We start from the raw sequence: 26020 nt of genomic DNA, 5'->3' as shown, positions 1-26020 counted from the left end.
TTAGGGCTACTGTAAAAATAGCTTCCATGGGGCTGGCCTGGTGGTGCAGTGGTTAAGTGTGCGCACTCTGCTTCAGCCGCCCCGGGTTCGCAGGTTCGGATCCCAGGCGAACATCGACGCACCAATTGTTGAGCCATGCTGTGGCAGCGTCCCATATAGAGGAGGATGGGCACCGACGTTAGCCCAGGGCCAATCTTCCTCAGCAAAAAGAGGAGGATTGGCATCGGATGTTAGCTCAGGGCTGGTCTTCCTCGCCAAAAAAAAAAGCTTCCATGAACATTCGTGTACAGTCCTTGTATGAACGTATGTTTTCATTTCTCTTCAGCAAACACCCAGGAGTAGAATGGCTAGGAGTGAGGTGGGTGCAAGTCAAGGCTCTTCTCGCCTCTGGGTGCTGCAGGGCAGCTTCTCTCCCGGAGAGCCCATTTCTTTTCTACGGGGATAGCAACCAAGCATCAGTGTCACTGACTACGGTGCCTGGAAGAAACTCAAAGATGGGTTTGGAAGCAATTAACTGCTTTTCCAAGTTGTTTCTTTTCCTTTTGTATGTTAGGGAGAGTAACCACCAACCATCCTGAAACTGACCAAGCCTCACCACAAGAGCTATGCCTGTGACCTTTGCCTTATTTTTAATGCAAAGATCTCTCCAGGAGGAGCTTAGGCCTCATTATGCAGAAGGATTTCTCCAACTGAGCCTGTGCAAGCGAATACATGTCTCTCCCTTTTGAATATTCATTCCCCAACCGAAATAAAAGTTCCTGCTTCCCTTTGGGGACGCCATGACTTTGGAAATGATTCCTCATGGACTCCTCTTTACCACAAGTACACTTTACTTTGTGAGACAACTTCCACTGGCGTAGTCTTATTTAACTCACCAGGAGCCGAGCCCACTTGGTTCGGTAACACCAGTGTTTGTTGTCCACATTCATTGAAGGAGAGCGGCCCAGAACTGCCTCTCACCAGTCTACCTACTTTAGTACTTTTTCAAGTTGTGTCCCATATTTCCATTCTAAATCATTAACTTTAAAAATCTGAAATTTTAGCTTTTTAGAAAAGCTAAAGATTTCAAGTTAAATAGAATTTTGAGCCTAACTGTATTGATGTCCATAAAATTGTTTTTCTATTTTAGGCACTGAACAACAAAGAAAACAAACACATCAGACCGTTTTTAAAGTAGAAAATAAATTCATACTCAAGTTGAATCAAAAGATCTGAACTTTAAGTCATTTTGATTAATTTCCTCAGATCAGTTAAGCTTCCAGTGAGTTTCCAAATAAGTTTTGACTGCAAAACAGTAAAGTCACTTTTAACGACAATCATATTTGCACTTAATTGGCTTCTATGACATACTTCAGGGACCTTAAGTATGTCAAAATCTCATCCTTACTGTTTAAATCACAACTCAACAGAAGAGCTGCTTGTGAAATTCTTTTGTACAAAGCCTGTATGGGCTGAACCTTGCCATTGCAAGTACACGACTCAGGATCTGCCAAAAATAACTAATGAAAAAATTAAATTGATTTGCTTGACTCAGAAAAGTAAACATGCCCTGAGTGGCTTCTTTGGGAGCATACCTTGAATTCAACACATCCTGAATATAAGTGAAATGAAATCCCAGTTCCTGACAACCCTAACGTAAAGCCTTTGATAAGGCCGGCAACAGTTTAATACTTATCTACACCACAGTATTTTTAATATTGTAATAATGAACCAGATGAGGCAGTTAAATGAATATCTATAATCTAAAAGGCCATAATTTCAAAGAAAGAAAAAGCAATTCACACTATGGTTCCAACTAAAGCTAAAAAGATGCATGGGATGAGACTGGAATGAAACATAAAATGCACCAAAATAATAATGATAGAAGAATATAGTGCTTTAGGGGACATTTCTATCTTTTTAATTTTTTATATCATGGTTATTATATTTTTGATAGGAAAATAAATTATAAAGGGCTCAAGAATAAACATGTACTTTAAACTGTAAATTAAAATAAATTTTTATTCAAAGCATCTTTTAAAATTACAGCATGTTTATTCTTATGCTGTTAACTCTGCCAAACTACAACTTAGCCATACGAAGCATAAAATACTTCAAAAATTTGAATGTAAACCATTTTTAAAACAAAAAGCAGTCTGAAACACCTCAAATTTTAGATGTATTTTGTCCAAGTATTTGTATTTTGCCAATGTATTTTGTCCAAGTATATAGCTTATATCAAAAAAGAACATTTTAAATATTTCTATAGTAAATAGTTGTAATAATTTCTTAAACTTCCAATTATACAAAAAAAAGTTAGTGAATATAACTATTATAGTTGACAAAAGCTGACCAGAGAAACAAACCAACAAAAACCCTTATTTTTGAAGCCTTAAACTTTATTATTTGTGAAATGGCAAGTATTTGTATTTTTTAAATTCTTACTGCCCTTCCTTCTTTAGTTAAGTTCATCAAATTTTAAATTTCCCAAGGCTGATGAGTGTTGCTTTTTATAGTTCATTTAAGTCATATTTGAGAGGAAAAATTCTAGATAAAATGTTGAAACCTAAACCAAGAAAATTCAGATGCTATAGTCTCTCTGTGTATATAAGTGCTCCAAATTAAAATTCTATATACCATATTACAAACAAAACTCTTAGACCATTACAAATATAAATTCTCTTATTACAAAAAAAAATCCCTCAAGATTGGTAATTTACTGTACAGAGGAATTAGACTTTTAAAGTATGTCCTCATCATACACATTATTTGTTACTGTCATTTTTCACACTTTCACTCCTTGTCAAGACATTTACATACCTCCTCTTCCCCATGGCTATGTATTTTAAACTATCTGGGTACTGCAACACACTGGGATTTTTGGATAAAGAAGCCTAATTTTAGATAATGTTTAAACTACATCTGTAGGCTACTACTTCAATTCAAAAAAGAAAAAAAAAATAAGGCACTGAAGAGCCCATATTTCCCCTCTATTATTCTGAGATTTACTCCAGTTAAGCAATCTATAAAATTACCATGCTATGCATGTTATTTAATTTCTGCTTAAAACAAAAGCTAAAATGATGGAGGTTTATGCCTACACAAAGGAGGTGAATGCTCAGCTTTTGATTTTTCTGTCCATGCTTCAGTACATAAGGTGGTGTCTAAAAACTCCATCTCTTTAGAAAAATAGTTTAAAACCACCACATGAGTTAACACACTTGCAGTTAAAACTATTCCAGAAGCCTACTTATTTGAGTAGCTAATATTTTCTGCAGTGTTTGACAGCTAAATTTAGTGAACACAAAATAGCTTGGCATGTTATTCTGAAGTAAAGCAAGAAGGTGGCTTTATGCACTGGAAATATAAATAGGAGGCTTCCACTTGCTAATAATTCTAAACAAGCAGTACAATTAAAATTTAGTGTTTGCTAACAAAAGATCTAAAACAGCTCACTACAAAACAACCCTGTAGATGTCCCTTTTATTAATAAAAATCCGATTGCCAAATCTCATTACAGGGCCCATAATATAAAAAAAAAAAAATACCAATTACCAAGTTACCTAGACTTTGCAAGATTAATCACTCAGTTTCAGCAAATGGGAAATATGAAATGTGCAAAAGTTCCCAAGTTAACAAGCTAGGGATGACAAGTGCTTTTCAAACCTAAACATCATAGTGAGTTGTAAAGCCTCAGAAAGATAGAATACAATTGCTTTTACTCCAATTTTTAAAATTCTGAAGTCCGTAACTTAGAACATCTTCCGAACGTCAGTTTTCCATTTCTCTAGTCTTATTAGGCACACTATTATGCAATTTAAAAACGTATATCTTACACGCATTTCTTATACTTTCTTGCTTGCTTCAGTGTTTACAGTATTGTTAAACATACTAACGTACATTGTTAAAAATGATCGCATAAATAATCTATTTCGAGCTTCTTTGGCTACATTTACCATTCTGCTTTTTCATGCAAGTGTCTTATTCAGAAAGTGCTTCCTGTGAGAACTGCTTCCAATGAATGCATTAAACTTGCAAAATCTAGCTTCCCACAATAGGTAGTTTTCTACCCTGTACTATATGTCCCATATTTACAAAATATTTTAAACTTTACAACAAAACCAATACCATATAAAAAAAGTGCAATTCTCTCTCACCCCATATTCTGGGGCAATAACATTCTTCATAAATTTCTACAGAATAGCAGCCTATGATAAGCAAATAAGGTGCTTAGCTTATGCCCAAGGATCTACTTTTTAAGTACGCTGGGCAGTACTTTTGTACAGTGAAGTCAGTGTTCAGGCTACTGGCGGAGTGGCGCCCCCGTCAGGTTGGCGAGCTCTATGAGAGCGAGGGCTCCGTGCAGGCGCTCCCGCTGCTCCTGCAGCCGGCGCTGGGCCCCGCTCTTCTCATCGTCCTCCTCATCAGACTGCAGGTATTCCAGAGGGTCCTGCTGCTCCTGATCCGCCTTCTGAACGAGCTTTCCTTTCAAGGTGGGGGTACGCTGCTCTCTTGTTTCCCAATACCTATATGAAATGCATATGCGTTAGTTATATGCTATACATGGCATGCTCAAATGTTTACTTTTTTTAAAAAAAGGTTCATTACCACACTATTATTTTATGTTTCAGTTTATAAAGTTATAAAGTGATTTCACATACATTACATATATTTCCCATCACAAAGGAAAAAATTCAAATTCAAGAAGTTGAGGAACGTGCTCAGATTTCCAAAATCAAAACTGGCAGTTCTGGGTCTCACACTCAACTCTCTAATCACATGTTTTTGCCATTAAACTATAGCTGACTTAAAGATCATACGTTAAATGGATTAAAGTAAAATATAGACAGAGTAGAACAAATAATCATTAGAAACCTATTTATCCTATCCACAGAGGGATGGTGACTTGACAGAGTTAACTATGAAAAACTTTAAACCCATAAAATATGACAAACAATATCTGTAACACATAGAGCTTACTGAAAAATTTAAGAGCACCACCATTATTCTATTACATAGCCAACTGATAATTCACAAAAGAAAATGCAAATGTTCTAACTTTTGGTAACTAAAGAAATGCATATTTAAATGGCAGTACCATTACATATGAAAATGTCCACAAAAGACTTGTATATTAATATTCATAGTGGCTTTATCTGTAATTGCCAAAAACAACCCAAATGCCCATCAACAGAAAAATGAATAAACAAGTTGGGGTATATCCATACAATGGATTACTACTCAGCAATAAAAAGGAATTAATTGTTAATATACTCAACAATGTGGATGAATCTCAAAATAATTACGTTGCGTGAAAGAAGCCAGATAAACAGGAGTACATACTGTATGACTTCATTTGTATAAAACTCTAGAAAATGCAAACTAGTTTATACTAACAGAAAGCAGATCAGTGTTGTTTGGGGAGGAGGAGGGCAGGGAGGGGTGGGAGTGCTGGATGACCAAGGGGCACGAGGAAGCTCTTGGAAGTGATGGACATTTCACATCTTGACTGTGGCAGTGGTTTCACAGTAGTATGCATATGTCAAAACGTATCAAATTGTATATTTTAAATATGTATAATTTATTGTATGTCAATAATACCTCAATAAAGCTGTTCTTAAAACTACATACAAAAAATAATACAACTACTAGATTTCAGGAAATCCAGACTACACAAACTGGAGAAGTTTTGGCAATACTCAAGAGATATAAAGAAGAAATGCACATAGTTCAGTATGGCTTGAAGGACAACTAGAAGAGGCAAATGGCAAAAGAACTTTAGCAAGGTCAGCAGGGACGAGGTACTGAAGGGCTGTGAATGCCAAAATAAAGGGTTTAGACTTTATACTGATGATCATGTTAGCATTGTAGAAAGATCCCTCTGGCAGCAGCATGAAGAATGGAGAGGGCTGAAGTGGCTGAATTTGAGAGTTGTTAAGGAAGTAGAATCCATGTTGGTCACTGAGTAAATGGGAGAAAGAAAGGATCAAGACAAAGATGACCAACAAGTTTCTGGCTTGGGCAAAATTAGAGATAATGGGGCAGTGGGGGCCTGCCAGGAGGAAGAGGGAGGGAGGAAGTGATGCAGTAACAAGATAAACATAATCCCTGCCCTTGTGGATTTACTGTTCAGCAGGGAAGACAGACACTGAAGGAATAAAGAAGTGTGTGATGGAGGTTTTGAAAGGGAAAACACATTTTGTTATAAATGTATCTCTTAAGTGGGTCTAACCTTGTTTGTTTCTAGGGTTGGTAAGTAGGTTAGGGAAGAACTTCCTGAAGTGATAGTTAACCTGAGTAAGAAATGAAGAATGAGCAGAGTGGTCAAAAGAAGGCGGGAGCAAGCTCTCCCGGCAGAGGGAGCAGTGAGCACAAAAGCCCAGACACAACAGCGATGGTGGTGCTGGGAATCGAGCAGCCCAGGAGGCTGGAGACAGCTGCGTTGCCAGAGGGAGGCAGAGCCACAGCAGCACAGTGAGGGGTTCCAGACTGGATCCCAAGTGCAGAGGAAGCAGACGAAGCTGAGGACGGACACAATCAGCTGACGCAGGTTTGTATACAAGAGATGACTCCTGATATCAAAACATCCTTTGAGAAAGTTTTTTACTGCCCCCCTTGTTGCTATTAAAAAAATTAAACTGGTGCTTTTTGGAGCTTTACTCTAGAAGAATCTCTCGACTCTATCCCTGTGATAATCAACACCTATCTAGCTCTAATATACTCAACAACTCAATCTAATATAAAGAAGATGAAGAGGGGCTGCACGAACGACAAATGAAATAGCATACACATAAAACAATCTTCTCACATGGGGAAAACTTGCTTTAGTTTTCTATCACACACACAGATCTTAATAACACTCCTGTGGTTTAAAGAAATAAAGCACCATTTCAAGTTATTTTATAAAATGTGTATAAAAGCAACTTATTTAAAATGAGAGAAGTGTTGAAGCCCCCAGCATCCACCCACACTGGGCAGAATTCTGCAGTGGACACCAGGGAGAGCCTTACTTTGCCAACCACTCAGCAGCAGCCTGGTTGTCCACAGCCTGGTGCTTACTGAGAGCGTCTGTGGGCTCCTCCCGCTTCAGCCTGGCATAAGGGTGCTTCGGACAGTGGCGGTTTGCATGGGTGAATCTGCTTAGGCAGCCTTCAAAACATGGAAGGAAACACTTATCAGAATCTGGACATCCAGTAGACATGGAAAACGTTCAGTTTCACTGGTATCCGAGAAAAGTAAATTAAGACAATGAGATGTAGCACTCTATAACTTGGAGGAAAAAAAAAAAAATCTTAAGCATAGTATTATCACTGCTAGCAAGGGATGGGAAGACGCTTCTTTCACCTTTTGGTCATTGCAATGTAAATGCATTCACCCCCAATGGAAAGTGATTTATTTGCACGAGTCATAAAAATGTTCAAAACCTCTGACCCAGGAATTCCATTCTTGGAATCAATCATAAGGAAATGCCCCAGAAGCTGAACAAAGATTTAAGTAGGAAAACATGCCCCTCAGCTTTGTGGGTAACAAATTTTAAAAACAAATTAAATGTTCAATATTCCAACATTGAGGCAATCATTGTGGATATGCTTAAGCAGATTCATTGGATGCAAAAGTGTGTAGACATTTGTAACAACTGACAATAATCAAGAAAACCACAGAGCTGCAGAACAAAACTACTGAATTTCAAATTTAACTGTGTAAAACTTTGCATGAGAAAAACATCTTAAGACATTGTGATAAGAGATTAAGAAAATCACTTAAGAAGAGTGATAAGAAATTACAAACAGCAGCAATGTTAAGATGGTAAACCTCCCCTTTTACTGAAAATTCAGACGATGCTGTGCTTCCTTCAGTTTAATAGTAAAAAGTTTAAAACCAAAATAAAAGCCTACTCTAAAGGCTGTATTAACTTTTATAGATTTTCCTAATGCCTACAATTGGCTATACTATTTTTAATTGCCCTTTAAGATTTTCATCTAAAAGAATACTTTATTTAAAAATCAATCATTTCCCAGAAATTGAGCATGGATCACAATTAGCAAGGAAGAAAGCTTATGGTGTTTTGTGAAATTTTTATCAAAAATCTCTCCTCCCCAAAAATTCAAGCAAAAGACATTTTAACTTTTAACTCACAACTAGTTGTTCCATAACCTTAACTCCTAACATCATACCATTTTCTGAACAAACGAAAGGTTTCTCCCCGGTGTGAAGACGCTGATGCGTTTTGAGCTGTCCACTTTGAACAAAGGCTTTTCCACAGTCAGGATAGTCACACAGATAGGGTCTCTCACCTAAGTAGACAGATGCTATATATTATTTCTGAGACAATAAGGTGAAAAAAGGAAGGGACAGGATAGAGAATCAACTTTTATAGTTCATGACTCCAAAGCACAATAAAACATGTCACAGCCTCTGCAGAGCTGCAGTGGAACTCTCATGACAGCACTTCGATGCTATCAAGCAGCTATCCACTTGGAAGCACAGTGAGATTTTCTTTAGGCCTTGAGCTTTTAGGTACCCAGGTTCAAACCCTTGAAGTTATCATCTTTGGCTTATCCCATATTTTTTATCCCCACAATCCAAATCACTAGCTCTTGCTGATTCTTTAAGATGTCTCCCATTCCTGCTTTTCCACTGGCAGCACCTCTCACCTAGAACGAATGCTGGCTGGCTTCTAGTCTCTCCCCCTGCACAGAACACTTGCTTTTGTCATACCAACTACCCCCTAAATCACCCCAAACCCTACTACACTTCTTGAACAAATGAAAATTACCTGCTGACTTTTAAATGGTCCCCTAATATCTGCACTATAGCTACCGGGCTAGGGAGCAAGGTTTATATTTACTTCCCTCCTGGAGACTCATTCCAGCCACGAGAGACAGTTCCTCATCTTGTTCTACTCCTTGAAAATCCTATCTTCTCTGCCCATTCAAATCTTCCCAATCCTGTAGGCTCTCAATGAAACCCTTCTACCTCCCCCTACCTGCCAATAATTGAACTCTGTATCTATCCCCCTTCACTAACTTAGTATCCTTCGTTGTTTATGTATCATGGGACTCTCCTTACACAAAGATGCCCAATACCTTATACTCCACTTTAATTCCTACACACAACATAGTGCTAGGCTCGAGAAAGTGCTCAAAAATGTTGTTCAATCATAATTAAACTTATTATTTCTTGAAAAAAACATTCTTTGATCAACAATTATACACTGGTTCTTCCAATATGACTCAAAGAACAGTAACAAGTCCTGCCTAAATTTCTCATTATTTAGAAATGTACTAAATGGTTATGATAGTTGGACACAAGTAAATAAAACACAGGATATGGGGGGAGAGGGGAACATTTAAAATAGTAAGAAAAAAGCTTTTTACAAAGCACGTGTTATCAGAGCCTAACTATACCTTGCAGACCTCGGGCTCAGTTCCCTGGCAGCCAGCGCAGGAGGCCAAGGTCTGGAAGCATTGGGTGACACACAGTGGGTTAGTGGTAGGTCAGGACTGGGGCTCAGGGATCTCTTCATTATGCCACATAGTCTTGAATCTTATCCACACTAGCCACACATACTCTACAGCCTGCGAACCAGTTATTTGGGGGAATTTCAGACTAATTAGATTGAAAAAAATACAAAAATTCTCAAAATCAGATACTTAACTAAGTACTAGTTTTACCGAATGGTTCCTAAAGTCAAAGCCTCTTGGCCATCTTAGTTTATAATAATTCAAAATTAAAACTTGACCCTTTTTCATGGAGTTATCTAAGAAAACTATATTCTAGCATATCATTAAAATGGATCTTTTCCAAAACTAAAAGGAAAAAAATAAGGAACGGGTGATAACCATAACCATAGTGAAAAAAATAGGGGACTAAGGGTTTAAGGTCCAAGTTCTAGACCAGTCCTGCCCAACAGAAATATAACGTGAACCACTTCCAGGAGCCACATTAAAAACGTAAAAAGAAACAGTTGAAATTGATAATATATTTTATTTAACCCAATATACATAAAATATTATCACTTCAATATGTACTCAATATCAAAAATTATTAAGGATATTGTTTATTCTTTTTTTTCATACTAAGTGTATCTTATACACACTTCTCATCTCAATGTAGATGAGCCACATTTCCAGTGCTCAAGAGCTACATGTGCTTCTTACCATACCTGCCAGCCTAGCTCCAGAACTAAGGGTACGAGGGGCTGTAAGGCAGAGGTAATTAGTTTTTGGCACCTCAGTTCCCTCAACTGTAAATTATTAGATACCATTATTAAAACCACAAGGCTCCATCTTCTGGAGCCAACTTTCTCTACGCCAAGAACAAGGGCCTCTCCATGTTGTTTTTTTGCTCTCTCTATGGTATTTAAAATGCAAGTATAATTTCTACACAAATAAAGATGTATGATGGTCTTGGAATAGCTACCTACAATACATTTAATTCTGAAAAATTTTACTTCACCTTAGATTTAATGGCTAGGTCAAATACTCTGATGGTACACTGAGGACTCTAGAAATTCTATTAAAAACTTGATAAGTACTGTTTTAGTATTTGGACTACAAATCAGTTTTAACAATTATACAGACAACTTAAGGGAATATCAAGTAAAATTCCAGTAGGTAGAAGGCCAGAACTATATTTAGCAATATCATTCCTGTGACAACTAGAACAATTACCATGATAACTTTAGAAGTCACATAGAACCAATGTTCCGAAAACCATCCGTCCCTACCAAAAGAGAAAATGACTACACAGTGCCTGTTTTAAAAAATCTTACCATTAGGAAATATAAGGCAACTAAAAAATTAATTTATTGGCCCAAACATCAAATCAGCTTTCAGTTAAGTATTATTTTTGGCATTCCCTAAAATTTGCTCAGCTTACCCGTGTGAGTCCTTTTGTGAGCCTGGAGCGATTTCTCCCGTGGAAACACCCTATTACAGATGTGACAACGGATTCTGCTGGACGAATGCTCGCCTTCATTTATTAAATCCCGGACAGTATCTGCTCTGGGTCTACCACGTCGGATTCCATCCTGTTAACAATTTGTATGAACATTAATATAATTTCTTGGACTCCTCATTAAAGCAAAATATCATAATAAATAATTTTAAAAAATCTTTCTTGAGTGACATTGAAAATGGCAGAGTAGGTAGTTCCAAGGGCCCATCCCTCTGCAGATCACTGAAAAATCAAGCAAAAACTATCAGAATCAGCTTTGCCACAATTCCAGAAAACAGTCAGAGACTTACAACTCAGCAAACACTGAATCAAGCAAAAGGCAACTTAAAACAGTAGGAAATCTCAGCAGAGTTTTTACCTGCCATTGCCCCTCCTCCCCCCCCACAGTGGTCTTGAAGACAGCAGCCTTCATTCTCAGCGTGGGAACCTAGTCCCTGGTTCCGGAGAGAGCAGAGCAGACCTTATTCTGAAAGCATTGTGTTTGTCTGTTTTGGCCTGTCTGGGGGCTACCTGAAGGTGCTTGTCTTCGTTTTGCCTGACTTAGAACTCTCTCAGGGTGGAAAAGCACTGCTCAAAAACCTTGTAAGGCAAATAAGAACTTGCTGCTACCTGGGGCAAAAGATTTCAATTGAGGCAAACAAACGGGCCAAAAGCCTGGGAGGAAAAGCTGGGGAGACAGTTTCTTTGGGAATTTAGGGCATTGGAAAGTGCCCATATATCCTAAAGATAGGAATTTAGAAAGCTACACACTTGCCCAGGGTAGGAAGCATGCTCAGAAAAGATATGAAAAGACCCTAAGCTTTCACCTGCAGCTGATCTTTAGGCTCAACATAACAAGGAAATGAAGGCTAAGGCAGAGCTGTAAACAGTCTGGCTAAGCACTCAAGGAGAGCTACAGCAGAGCCATTCTGCAAAGATTAGAAAGTTTTTTCCCTTTCTTTTTTTTGGCTCCAGGCATTCAAGGAAATCTCTCTCAAAATATGAGCTGACCACAAGCAAGTTAGAGAACAAACACAACAAAAAATAAGAGATTACAAAAATAGTTTAGAAAAGTCACCAAACAACTACACCCCACAGCACACAACAAAAACAAATTCTGAGAAGAACCTGATTTCCAGAGATACCACATTATAATATTCAAAACATACAGTTTTCAACAAGATATTACAAAGCATGCAAAGAAACAAAAGTATGGTCCACACACAGGAGAAATTAAGAGAAACAAACCATGAGAAAGCAGACATTGGACTTACTAGACAGAGACTTCAAATAAACTGTCTTCAATATGCTAAATGAAGTAATGGAAACCATGGACAAAGAACAAAGAACACCAGGGGAACACTGTTTCAACAAACAGAGAATATCAATAAAGAAACAGAAATTATAAAAAAAAAAAATAGAAATTCTGGAGCTAAAAAGTACAATAACTGAAATGAAAAAAGTCACTAGAGAGTTTTAATGGCAGATATGAACTGGCAGGAAGAAAGAATGAGCAAATTTGAAGATAGGCCAACTGAAATTATCCAGTCTAAGAAACAGAAAGAGAAAAGAATGAACAGAACCTCAGACACTTGTAGGACATCAAGTGTCTTAGTCTGTTTGGGCTGCCATAACAAAATACCATGGACTGGGTTACTGATAAACAAGAGAAATTTATTTCTCATGGTTCTGGAGGCTGGAAAGTCTAAGATCAAGATGCCAACATGGTCAGGTGAGGGCCCTCTTCCTGGTTCGTAGCCGGTACCTTCTCGCTGTGTCCTCGTGTGGTAGAAGGGGCAAGGGATCTCTCCAGAGCCTGTTCATAAAGGCACTCATCCCATTCTGAGGGCTCCATCCCCATGACCTAAGCACCTCCTAAAGGCTTTACCTCCTAACACCATCATCTTTGGGGGTCAGGATCTCAACACACAAATTTTGGAGAGATACAAACATTCAGACCATAGCATCAAGCATACCAACATATACATAATTGGAGACCCAGAAGGAAAGAGAGAAAAGAGCAGAAGGAATATTTGAAGAAATAAAGGCTGTAAACTTTCCAAATTTGATAAGACACAAGTCTAAACATCCAAAAACCTCAATGAACTTCAAGAAGAATAAATTTCTCAAGAAGAGAGATACATACTGAGACACATTAAATCAAACTATCAAAAGACAAAGACAGAGAGAATCTTGAAAGCAGCAAGAAGAGAAGCAATTCATCACGTACAAGGAGCCCTCAAGATTAACAGCTGATTTCTCAGAAGAAACTATAGAAAGTAGTGGGATGGCATCTTTAAAGTGCCAAAAGGAAAAAAAAAAAAAGGTCAACCAATAATCTTATATTCAACAAAACTATCCTTCAAAAATGAAGAAATTAAGCATTCCCAGATAAACAAAAGCTAAGAGAGCTCGTTGCTAGATTTGCCCTACAATAAATCAAAATGGAGTTTTCAGGCAGAAATGAAAGGACACTAGATAATAACTCAAAGCCATACAAGAAATAAAGAACACCAGTAAAGGCTAACTACATAAACCAGAATTATTTTATTTTTGGCTTGTAACTCTTTGCTTTCCTACATAATTTAAAAGATAAATGCCAAATGTATTAAAAAAAACTATAAATCTATCTTAACGGGAACACAATATAAGAAGATGTGATTTGTGACAACGATAACAAGAAGGGGGAGGGACGAGCTGTATAGGAGCAGAGATTCTGTATACAAAATTAGGTGAAGCTAGGTGTTGTTAAGTCAAAATATATTGTTTTATGTTTAAGAGGTTAATCGAAATTCCCAGGGAAACCACTAAAAAAAATAACTAAAAAATAAAAAAGGAAACAAGAAAGGAATGAAAATGGCACATTACAAAAAAACCAATTGAACACAAAAGAAGGCAGTAATGGACAAATTGAGAAACAAAACAGGTATGACATACAGAAAATAAATAAAATTGCAGAAGTAAGCTCTTCCTCATAAGTAATCACTTTAAATGTAAATAGGCTAAATTCTCCTGTTAAAAGTCAGAGATTGGCAGAATGGATTAAAAAAAAATAATCCAACTATATGCTGTCTACAAGCCTCACTTTTGATCCACAAACACAAATAGGTTAAAAGTGAAAGGATGAAAAGAGATAACAATTATAAACATAGACACACCTAAAACAGAGTCCCCAAAATGTCTGAAGCAAAAATTGGCAGAATTGAAGAGAGAAAGAGACAGTTCCAAAATAGCTGGAGACTTTCACTTTCAATTAATGGATAGGACATCTAGACAGAAGGTCAACAAAGATATGGAAGACTTGAACAACACTATAAACCAATTAGACCTAACAGATATATACAGAACATTCCACACAAAAACAGCAAAATACACATTTTTCTAAAGTGCACACATAACATTCCCCAGGACAGACCATAAGGTAGGCCACAATGCCAAGTATCAACAAATTTTAAAAGACTGAAATCATCCAAAGTCTCTTCCCTGACACACATGGAATGAAACTATAAATCAGTTAACAGGAAGGAAAACTAGAAAATTCAAAATATGTGGAAATTAAACAACACACTCTTAAACAGCCAATAGTCAAACAAGAAATCACAAAGGAAACTAAAAAATACTTTGACACAAACGAAAATGAAAATATAACATTTAAAATCTTATGGGATACAGTTCTTAGATTGGAAAGCTTAATATAAGATAGCAATGCTACCCAAAGTGATCTGCAGATTCAAAACAATCCCTATGAATATTCCAAAGACCTTTTTTTCAGAAATGGAAAAAGCAGTCCTCCACTCAGATGGAACTGCAAAAGGCTCCAAAGAGCCAAAACATTTAAAAAGGAGAACCAGGAGGACTCATACTTCCCGATTACAAAACTCACTACAAAGCAATGCAGTCAAGACAGTGTGGCACTGGCATACGGAAAGATGTATAGACAAATGAAATAGAATTGAGAGTCAAGAAATAAACCCATATCTATGGCCAATTTATTTTAAGGGTGCCAAGAACACTCAATCGGGAAAGAAGAGTCTCTTCAAAAAATGGTTCTGAGATAACTGGATTTCTACATGCAAAAGAATGAAGTCGGACCCCTACCTTACATAATATACAAAAATTAACCCAAAATGCATCATACACCAAACGTCAGAGCTAAAACTATAAAACTCTTAAAAGAAAACAGGAATAACTCTTCATGACCTTGGATTTGGCAATGGATTCTTAGATATGGCACCAAAAGCATAAGCAACTAAAGAATAAATAAACTGGACTTAATCAAAATTAAAAACATTTGTATATCAAAGGACATTATCAAGAAAGTGAAAAGCCAATCTACAGAATGAGAGATATTTGCAAATCATATATCTGATAAGGGTCTAGTATCCTGAATAAGGAACTTTTACAACTAAACAACAAAAAGGTAACCCAGTTAGAAAAATGGGCAAAGGACTTGAATACACATTTCTCCAAAGTAGTTATACAAACGGCCAGCAAGCCCATGAAAAGATCCTCAACATCTTTAGTCATAAGGGAAATGCAAATCAAAACCACAATGAGGTCAATTATAGCTCAATAAAGCTCAAAGAAAAAAAAATAATTTAATTTAAAAAAAAAACACAGGGGGCCACCCAGTGGCACAGCGGTTAAGTGCAAGCCTCCACTTCAGCAGCCCAGGGTTTGCAGGTTCAGGTCCTGGGTGTGCACTGATGCACCGCTTATAGCATCCCATATAAAGTAGAGGAAGATGGGCACAGACGTTAGCCCAGAGCCAGTGTTCCTCAGCAAAAAGAGGAGGATTGGCATGGATGTTAGCTCAGGGCTGATCTTCCTCACAAAAAAAAAAAAAAAAAAGTTTCCTGGAAAAATTTAAGGGGTCGGCCCTGTGGCGTAGCAGTTAAGTGCGTGCGCTCCACTGCTGGCGGCCCCGGTTCGGATCCCAGGAGCGCACTGATGCACCGCTTGTGAGGCCATGCTGTGGCAGTGTCCCATATAAAGTGGAGGAAGATGGGCATGGATGTTAGCCCAGGGCCAGTCTTCCTCAGCAAAAAAAAATAAAAATAAAAAGAGGAGGATTGGCATGGATGTTAGCTCAGTGCTGATCTTCCTCACAAAAAAATAAAAACCCACAATGAAATACCACATCACACCAACTAAGTAATACTAAAAAAAAAAAAGGGAGGGGAGAAATAGAAGTGTTTTTTGGCAAGGATGTGGAGAAATTGGAACCTTCATACACTGCTGGTAGGAATGTAAAGTGGTTCAGCCATTGTGGAAAAGTTTCACAATGTGGTACAATGGTATATACATAGGTACATATACATACACAATGGAGTACATATACAATGGAATGTTATTTAGCCACAGAAATGATACATGCTGCAAGGTGAATGAACCTCAGAAACAGAATGCTAAGTGAAAGAAGCCAGATACAAAAGGCCACATATTGCATGATTCTATGTAATGAAATATCTAAAATAGGTTAAGTCCAGAGACAGAAAACAGATTGGTGTTTTCCAGAGAATGCCTATAGGGGGGAATAGGGAGTCACTGCTTAAAGGACACAGGGCTTTCTTTTGGGGTGATAAAATGTTTTGGAACTTGATATAGGTGGTGGTTGCACAACATTGTGAATTACTAATGTCACTGAATTATAGTTTAAAATGGTTAATTTTATGTTATGTGAATTTCAGCTCAGTCAAAAAAAAACCTAAAGAAATCTGAATATATTATGGACTTTAGTTAATAATAATGTATCAATTTGGTTCATTAATTGTAACAAATGTACCATACTAATGTAAGATATTAGCAACAGGGGGAAACTGGCTATGTGGTTTATGGGAACTCCCTGCATTGTCTTAACAACATTTCTCTACATCTAAAACTAATCTAAAATATACATTTACTTCTTATTTCCCAGGTAAATTAAATTTTTATACATATAAGTTACACAAAAAAATCATAAAAGGATCATGTACTACACCCAAAATGAAGGTGCTTTTACCGATTTCAATATAAAAACTTAAAGCGTTCCAAAAGCTTAAAAACATCAGCCTGAAACCTCAATAACAAGCTACAGCAAAATTCCCTTCAATCAATTTTCACTTTGGGAAAAAAAAGCTCAATCTCAACATGGATGGGTTATCTTATAGGATAAATCATGTTTAAAAAATTCTTAGGGGGCCAGCCCCGTGGCTTAGTCGTTAAGTGCATGTGCTCCGCTACTGGCGGCCTGGGTTCAGATCCCAGGTGCACATCGATGCACCGCTTGTCCGGCCATGCTGAGGCCGCGTCCCACATACAGCAACTAGAAGGATGTGCAACTATGACATACAACTATCTACTGGGGCTTTGGGGAGAAAAAGGGGAAAAAAAAAAAAAGGAGGAGGATTGGCAATAGATGTTAGCTTAGGGCCGGTCTTTCTCAGCAAAAAGAGGAGGATTGGCATGGATGTTAGCTCAGGGCTGATCTTCCTCACCAAAAAATAAATAAAATAAAATAAAAAAATAAAAAATTCTTAGATATTAAAATCTATTTCCACAACAGCCAAGAGGTGGGAGCAATCTAAATGTCAACCGACACATGAATGGGTAAAGGAAATATAATACAATGAAAAATTATTCAGCCTTAAAAGGGGGAAATCCCGCCATATGCTACAACATGGATGACTTTAAGGACATTATGCTAAGTGAAGTAAGCCATTCACAAAAGGACAAATACTACATGATTCCACTTATATGAGATATCTAAAGTGGTCAAACTCGTAGAAACAGAAGTAGAATGGTGGTTGCCAGGGTCGTTAAGAAGGAAGAAAATGGGAGTTCGATGGGTACAGAGCTTCAGTTTTGCAAGCTGAAAAAGTTCTAGAGATCCATTGCACAACAATGTGCATATGGTTAACACTTAAAAATGGTTAAGATGATAAATGTTATGTGTTTTTTGCCAGATTACAAAAAAAAAGAATGTGGGAAAGCACTGTGGCAAGTTATATTATTGTAAAAATATTTACTGCACCTCTCTCACTGTGGGTCGCAGTGAGGCCAACTTGGCCATATGACTTGCTTTGGCCAATAAAATGTGAGTAGAAATTACATGTGTGCCTTCTGAGCAAAAGCTTTAAAAGCCATCACGTGGTTCTACAATCTCCTCTCTCTGCCTTGAGACCTACCTGTCCCAGATAGGGGATGTTCCTTCTGGGTCCCAGAAAGAACAGGACGAGGAGCACACCTGCAGTCAACCCTCACAGGACATATAACATGAGCCATGTTTAGGGTGAGATTGAGATTTTGAGGCTGAATTCTGCAGCATGCTTTAGCCTAAGCTAACTGAGTCAAGCACATTGTTAATGAATATTTGTTGATGGGATAAAGATCTCATTGATTCTTTGTTGGTACTGAGACTGCCAAAAGAGGTACATAATTGATGTCTTTTCCCAAACTTATATAACTCTTTAAGAAGTTTCCATTTATAATGAAGCTAGGAAGTGGCAAGGTCCTAACTGGACCTTGACTTACTTATGTTTACGTTCAAATTAGCAAATCAACATGTGGCAATTATTGGTGGTTAGCAAATACTTTCACCTTTACTTTCTTTACTCCTTGGCTGTGATCCTCACTAGCTACATTTAGCTCTAGTCTTTGTTGCTAAAATTGTTAACCCAGAGTCAGCAAAGAGCGATCTAACCAGGAATAAAATTAGAGAATCCATTGCCATCATTTATTGAGCCACAACAATTGTGTGGATTGTTGCTGGTTATGGCCAATCATGAATAGTTTTAAATTTTGTTTTTAAAATGCAAAATAAATAAACACAGCATCTAGGATCCATAAAAATAGCAGGTGATTCTGTAAAGAAAGAAATGGAACATGAAATGAGGTTAATTAAAAACCTTAGTGATACAACTCCTCTGCCATGAAAGGATCCTTTTCCTAACATTTTTTTTTTTTTTTTGCTTGAGGAAGATTCGCCCTGATCTAACATCTGTGCCAATCTTCCTCTATTTTGTATGTAGGTTGCCACCACAGCAATGGCTGACGAGTGGTGTAGGTCCTCGCCCAGGATCGGAACCCGTGAAACCCGGGCCACAGAAGCGGAGCACACTGAACTTAACCAGTAGGCCACAGGGCCGGCCCCCTAATATTTCTTAAATACATAAAAACATACTCTTGACTCTATTACAATTTGAAATAACTGATTAGTTCATTAGTATCAAAATTTTAAAATTATCCATTACTATTTTCTCTGTTTCTGGTAAAAAATTTTTAAAAAATTAACAAGCATGTTTAATAGGGAGGGAGATATTAAAAATAAATGTTAACCATTTGGCTCCTTTCCAGTAACTCTAAGATTTTGTTTCAACTACAAACTACACACTTACATTTTCTAAATGAGATATGGAGAGCTGCAAAATACAATACAATACAACATCCCTCCACATACAAATAAGGCTTCACTAAGTACATTCTTTCAACTAAGAAAATTAGGCAAGGCAAGTAATCATCTAATGCCCTATATAAATGAATAAAGAGCAAATTTTAACCATACATATAAAAATAAGCAGTGTTACTTAAAGACGACTCTTTTATTTTTGGCCTTAGCAACAAGAAAACCATGTTTCTAGGTACATTTTGACAATAATAGAGTGTTAACTTATCAGCAACTAGATATACCCGTAGCCTAAGAGACAAATATTGTCAAGACTGCTTGATGATTCACAAGAAAAAGTAAGCCTAACAAGAAATTCTAAGACATCTAATTGCTATTAGGTGGCAACTGCTGCAAAATAAGTTTCTTTCTAGTAAGAAAGAAGCAAAATGATTAAATTGCCAAAAATGTTTGCATTTTAGTAAATTTAATTTTTAAAATAGAATCTCAGTACCTCCAGAAGTTAGATTAGTGATTTTGAAAATGTTTTCTAAAATATTTCATGATAAACGTTTTGAGTTTTCAATGTCAATAACGAATTTTAAAAAGTTACTTAATAAAATTTGGATTATTTCTCAAGCCATTTAAAATAATGTACACATTTACCTAGGCTTTAGAAAAAGTTATATTCGAACTTGGTATTCATGTGATTACTAAAAAAAAAAAAAAGTCCTTAACACATTTTCATACAAAGTAAAATTCAAATAAAGTGCACAAACACAACAAAGAAAGGAAATATAGGTCTCAGAGGGAGACGTGTACCTTGACAAGAAAATGAGAAAATGTGATTGATCATATTTCCCTTTTTGAATTCAGATTTAGATCCAAATTTCCTATGGCTCACGTATCTGCTTCCTAACTCTATCCCCCACCTTGACCTGTCTGCACAACTTTCCAAGTCTTAATTTGCATCTATCTATTGTATTGTGTGTACCCTCATAAAGCATCTCAATTGAGATAAAGGTAGGTATAAATAGTGTGTATTTTATAAGTCTACTTGCATCAGCTTACCATTAAAAAAATAGTAAACCCCTAAAGTCAATTCACACATGATATACACAGGAGCAATATCATGTAGAGATTAAGAGCAAGGGCTCTGGAAGGTCCCAGTCAGTTCTGCCACATACCATATGACGTTAACTAAACTTAACCTTGGAAACTCTTTTCTCTAATTCCTCCTTTTTCATGAGGTAAATTAATTAAAGAATTCAAAACACTCAACACAGGGCGGGCCCCGTGGCTTAGCGGTTAGGTGCCCGAGCTCCACTGCTGGTGGCCCGGGGTTCGGATCCCGGGCGCGCACCGATGCACCATTTCTCCGGCCATGCTGAGGCCGCGTCCCACATACAGGAACTAGAAGGATGTGCAGCTATGACATACAACTATCTACTGGGGCTTTGGGGGGGGGAAATAAATAAATAAATAAAATTATAAAATTACAAAACACTCAACACAAAGCCTGGTGGTTTGCTCTGCCAGGCAATAAATGGTGGCTACTATGTTAAGATGATATGTTTAACATGGTGGTAATAAAAAATTACTATATACTAATCAGCTATTTGTAAGGTTATATGCAGTCTAGATGTTTGAAGTGCTCAAGTGACTGAAAGGGGAAGCAAGATAGGCAGCTGGCAGGAACTGAAGGATGAATGGTTTCTGAGGCTCTGCAGAGAAGTCAAACCACACAAGTCCCACCATGGAGAAGGAACCTCATGAATGCAGTCTGAGTAGAGGGCGCAAGGGTACAAGGTGGGGAGGCTTGGCATATCCTATGGCAGAGGGAAATTAGACCTGCTCCCTTCCCTCCCTGAATTCTACAACCTAGGAGAAGACAGTGCTAAGCAATCTTGTGATAAGGGGCCAAAATAAATTGGTAGATGATAGAAGTTCTCCCCACAGGCAGGAGAGGCAGTGTTGGGCAGGAACAAACAAGAGAGCAAGCAAAAGCTGGCACCGGGGGTGCAGGACACAGATGTTAACAACTCCCTTGGGGGCAGTGGCAACAGACAGTAAGCGAACACAAATAGCTGGCACCAGCTATAGTACAAACTTGTCTCCCATCTTCCCAAAAAGTGAGCAGACTCAGTCAGCATGATGCACATGGAGATAAAGAACTACAAGTACTTTAGAGAAGCACAACAAAGTAAAGGGCGCTGGGACTCATCTCTAGTCCAGAGTATGCTGATCACGATCAAAGTAGGGAACGGCCTTAAATAAAGGTGTAGTCCAGACTTTTCCTCAGGATGGGGAAGCTAAATGAATAGATTTTTGGAGCTGTATTTTGATTGCTTCATTGATAAAAGGACAAATTAAAATCAAATCATCTAATAATTTATGAAACAATATGAAAGACTGTGAGAAGAGGGGAAAAAAGTGAGATATAAAACAGCCTTTTCGCTTTTATATGTTCTTCTTAACTTCTGGTATATTTTACCTCTGAAAAGGAGTAGACAAACTGAAAATAAAATTCAAACCCATGCATTGTGTGAGCAGCTTTTAGAAAGGGTTTGCCTGAAGATAAGTCTGTTTTAGGGGAAAAAGAACATACCTATAGATTTTATTTATGTATGATAACATTAATTTTCTTGGATAATCCAAAGTTAGATTGCTAGAATTAAGAATAAAATAAATGCAAAATCTTCCACAAGTATTTGTGCATGTATGCCTTTATGTTGCTCAACTATAATATAACCTAATATATTTTTGTAAAAAAACTACTAAACATGTAGATATGTTAGCACAGAAAAATATCTAGGCTACGCAGCCACCTTACTAAGGTCTACCTACAGACAGCCAAGTGATTGCTCCCTTCACAGACTCACTCAGCACTTTTATGAATATTTCTACTTCTTGTTCTTTCAAACTTTTACTTAAGTACAGCTTCAAGAGCTGAAGTGTGTCAAAGCACATAGTTTTTATAACTTTATAGTTCTTTAATAACAACGTCATTAGTAACATAGTGTATCAATTTCCTCAGGGCTCAAACAACACGGAGATTTAACATCTTTGCTACTGCACGTAAAATGATGACCAAACTTGTTTGAATTTATACACAGTATTTGCCAATATAGATGCACTTATCCACTAGGTGATTTACTTGTTTTATTTTTAGCTAACTGCTTATCTTATATACCACTTAACAAATAGAACCTGAGTATCAACCTTATGTTAGTACCATTCATTCAGTACACAAATATTCACAGAACACCTTTACTCAGCATTTACAAAGTGTAAGGTATTCAAGTCCAAGAGTCTACCAAGAGAAATGGCCCCGGCCTTCCTGGAGCTTATAGTCTATAGTGGCAAGTAAATAAATGTCAGCAGAGAGGCACCCCGAACACAGGCTCCAGGACCAGGACCCACAAAAACTCCACCAAGGTGCCAGCTCTCCCACTACCTAGTTGTGTGACCTTGGGGAGGTCCCTTCACCAATCTCTCTGGGTCTCAGTTGCCTGATCCGTGAAATGTAGGTTTGAAGCAGGTAGTCACACCCTTCCCAGCTCTGAACAGTCTGAAACTGCAGGTAATTCGAGGTCAGCCACCCCAGCGTCCCATTCCACTATGCGCGCTCAGCACCTAGCGAAGTAGTCCTCTGGGTGAAAGAAAGGCAGCGAGGGCCCACTTCCGCGGGGGAAGATGCCCCGCAGTCCCCTCTCGCTCCTGGGCTGTCGCTGCAGGAGATCTCGGCAGGGCCGGAGTCCGCAGTGAGGGGGCAGAGCTGCGCAGCCCCGCTCTTCCGCACCCGGAGAGACGGCTCCCGGCCCGCGGCCCTGCCCTCGCTCTCCCGCCAGAGAGCACCCGGGCGGCCGCGCTCCCGCCCGCTGCACCTGCTGGCCCCAGGCCTCCGGGCTGCCCCGCCTCCCCCGGCCGGCGTCCCGTCACGTGGCCGTCGCCCCGCCCGCGCCCCCCCGCGGGGGCCCGTTTTTGGCGCGCGACAGTGACGTCGGCATCCTGTCACCCGCCACCGCCCTCGCCGCGGCCGGAGCGACCTCGCGTTTTAAACTCGGCCCCGCCCCGCCCGCCGCGTCCGCGGGCGCTACCGGCTCCCGTGCCGCGCCGTTAACGGGCCCGCCGCCCCGCGCCCCGCCCGCCCGCCCGCCCGCTCACCTTGAGGGGGCCGCTGTCCGGGCTGCTCGCCTCCTCCTCATCCTCCCCTCCTGAGGCGGCGGCCGAGGCGGCGGGCGGGGGCGCGCCCCGGCCCCGCAGTCCCGGGTGCTCGGCGGCGGCGGGCAGGGCGGCCGAGGCGGCGCCCACCGCGGCCCCGGGGCTGAGCGTCACGTTGTGCGCGTTCTCCCCCCAGCGCCACGGGTACACCATGAAGTCGCTGAAGCCAGGGCTGGTGGGGACGAGCGGCGGCGGCGGCTCCGGCTCCCCGCCGCACGTGGGCTTGATCGGGGTGGTCCTGATGACCGACACCAGCACCCGCTTCGGGGAGTCGTGGCAGAAGATGACGGGCGGCGGCTGCGGCGGGGTGTCCGCCATCGGCGCCTCCACGCCCCGGATCATCGCCCGGCCTCGATCCGCAGCTCTGGCGGCGCGGCCGCACCCCTGCGCCCGGCTCTAGCCCTGCGCTCCGCTCGCCCGCGCTGCTCCGAGTGGCCGGCGCTCAGTCCCGCCGGCTCATGGCAGGCGGACGCGTCCCGGAACCCTCAGCGCGGCGGCCGGCCCCGGCGGCCCGGCCGGCCCCCAGCCCCGTCAAGCCCGCCTCGCTCCCTGCTCTCCACGCAGGCTGCAGCGGCCAGCGGCCGCCCCGCGGTGACAGAAGAGCAGGACGCGCGGCGCCGAGCACCGAAAATAACAACCTGCCGCCGCGGTCCCTGCCCCGACTTTTCCCGCGTTACATTTCGCGCCTGGGCGGAACCAATCACCGCGAGGCCCCTGCCGGCTGGCCGCGGCGGCGAGTGACAGGCCGTGCCAGCCAATGGCCGGGCCTGGACGGCTTTCCAGCGGAGCGGGGCGGGGCCGGGCTGCGCGCGGGTCCTTTCTGCCGCGCCATTGGCCGCCGCTCTCGTATTTTTTTCTGCCTCAAGGGCCAACTGCGTTCGAAGCTCCGGAGCGGCGCGCAGCGTCGGAGTCCCCTCGCCGCCCCCCGAGCGGGCTGTCAGGGCTGGGGCGCGGGGGCGGACAGGCCGGGCGGCAGGAGGGCTGCTGACTGGAGAGGGGCGGGCCGGGGCGGTCGTTGGCCCGGGAGGCGCGCGCCATCCCGCCCCGCCCGCCCGGGACTGTTGGGCTGCGGTTCCCGCGCGCCGGGAGTTTAAAGGGCTGGGCCGGGCCTCCCGCCCCGCCCCGCCCCGGCTCCCGCCACCCGCCTTGCGGGACCGCGGCCTTCGTCCCGCACGAGTTTCCGGTAGACGCCCGGCGTTGCGGCTGCCCGGCTGTTGGACTCCCTGTGCATTGGCCCCTCCGCGGCCCCGGCGCCCCCGGCTGAGGTGGGCTTCAGTCCCGGCCCTCGCTTCGCCGGGCCTCGGTTTCCCGTCTGTGTAAAGTGGGGTAGTTAAGGAGGTGATCTCCGAGGTCCCTGTGCTGCTCGCGGTGCCGAGGGGTCAGGAACGCGGGCGTGTGCGCGCCCTCACACCAGGACGTGTGCCCCAAAGACGCCCCGGGGCCGCCCCCGGGGCTCCCCCCATCCCGGGGCCTTCCCTTCATCCCCGCGTCCGCACCCGGGCCCCGGAGGTTCCGTCATTCGGACTGTGTGCCGCCCTCGCTCGGGGACCTCAGCCCGCACCAGAGAGATGGATGCTGGACCACCCGGGAGTCCCAGCCGGACAGTCACCCGCCGAGCGCCGCGGGGCTCGGAAGCAGCGCACAGCGAAGGACAGAGCAAAATGGGATGTCCGGCCTCAGTCCCTGGAATGTGACAGAAGTGATTGTGTCTGTTTTGTGCTTTGCTGTATTGCCAGGGCCTAGCCTGACTCATGGTAGGCCTTCAATAAATAGTTGTTAAATGAATGAATGAATATCCAGCAGTTAAGGGTTAGAATTGGTAACTAAATTAGAGCACACCTGCACAATAGATACAGTTATCTGAGGCACTGAATAGTGCCTCCCTCTCTCTCCCTCTCTCACGCACACACACACACACAAATACACTGCTATGCCTAAATCAATTTAGGCACAATTGCTTAAAAACAAATTTAACTTATATGAACAACTTCTAAGATACATTTTTAAGTGATAAAAAAGGAAACATGGAATAGTATGATTTCATTCATGTAGAAAAGGTGGGAAAGAATGTAAATATACATTTTTGCTTTTAGGTATACAAAATATCTCCAGCAAGATACAAAAGAAACTGATACAGCTGTTAACTCTAAGGAGGGGAATTATGTGGCTAGGAAACAGAAATGAAAAAGATACAGCATGTAACTCGTTATATCTTTTGAACTTTGAACCAAGTGAAAGTATCCTTTCAATAAATAAATAAACAAAGTGGTATATAGCTACCATTCCTGGAGGCCTACTATAATAATAGCGTACATCTACTGATATCCTTATACAATAATATGGATGGATGCTTCACTTACATTCTACTATCAACAATTCAGTGAGGTGGATATTACTATTCCAGTTTCACAGATGAAGAAATTTGAGGTTTATCCAAATTTGAAGCTTGTCACATAACTCAATAAATCCTTTGGAAGGATGGCTCTGAAAACTGCCTATGGAGTACACCTCTGAGAG

The 26020-nt window shown here is 40.8% G+C and overlaps 2 protein-coding genes across 2 annotated transcripts in view; both read right to left on the bottom strand.

Annotated features, from left to right (window-relative positions):
• Positions 1–2813, bottom strand: part of SLC35D2 (solute carrier family 35 member D2) — a 47552-nt gene extending 44739 nt beyond the window's left edge. Inside the window, 1 exon segment of the mRNA XM_087444843.1 lies at positions 2800–2813. Within this exon segment, the coding sequence (XP_087300969.1) occupies positions 2800–2813 (14 nt within the window).
• Positions 1982–24221, bottom strand: ZNF367 (zinc finger protein 367). The gene is made up of 5 exons (XM_087444280.1): positions 23447–24221; positions 10861–11011; positions 8154–8273; positions 6990–7128; positions 1982–4505 (listed from the first exon to the last, which is right to left on the bottom strand). Exons 1-5 carry the CDS (start codon positions 23843–23845, stop codon positions 4283–4285), a joined length of 1032 nt encoding a protein of 343 aa, XP_087300406.1. The 5' UTR covers positions 23846–24221; the 3' UTR covers positions 1982–4282.
• Positions 24222–26020: the final 1799 nt, after the last annotated feature.

The sequence above is a fragment of the Ceratotherium simum genome, chromosome 20, assembly GCF_057802395.1.
Source record: "Ceratotherium simum simum isolate JZ-2026a chromosome 20, ASM5780239v1, whole genome shotgun sequence".
NCBI classification, from domain to species: Eukaryota; Metazoa; Chordata; class Mammalia; order Perissodactyla; family Rhinocerotidae; genus Ceratotherium; species Ceratotherium simum.
Note: the sequence above shows the minus strand (reverse complement) of the source record. Positions and strands in the feature narration are given on the sequence as shown.

Coding starts and splice junctions, on each gene's coding strand:
- ZNF367 (XM_087444280.1), bottom strand. CDS start 23,845: ATGATCCGGGGCGTGGAGGCGCCGATGGCGGACACCCCGCCGCAGCCG. Junction 11,012..23,446: donor CGGACAGCGGCCCCCTCAAG/GTGAGCGGGCGG, acceptor AATTGTTAACAG/GATGGAATCCGACGTGGTAG. Junction 7,129..8,153: donor TTTCGTTTGTTCAGAAAATG/GTATGATGTTAG, acceptor CATGTTTTGAAG/GCTGCCTAAGCAGATTCACC.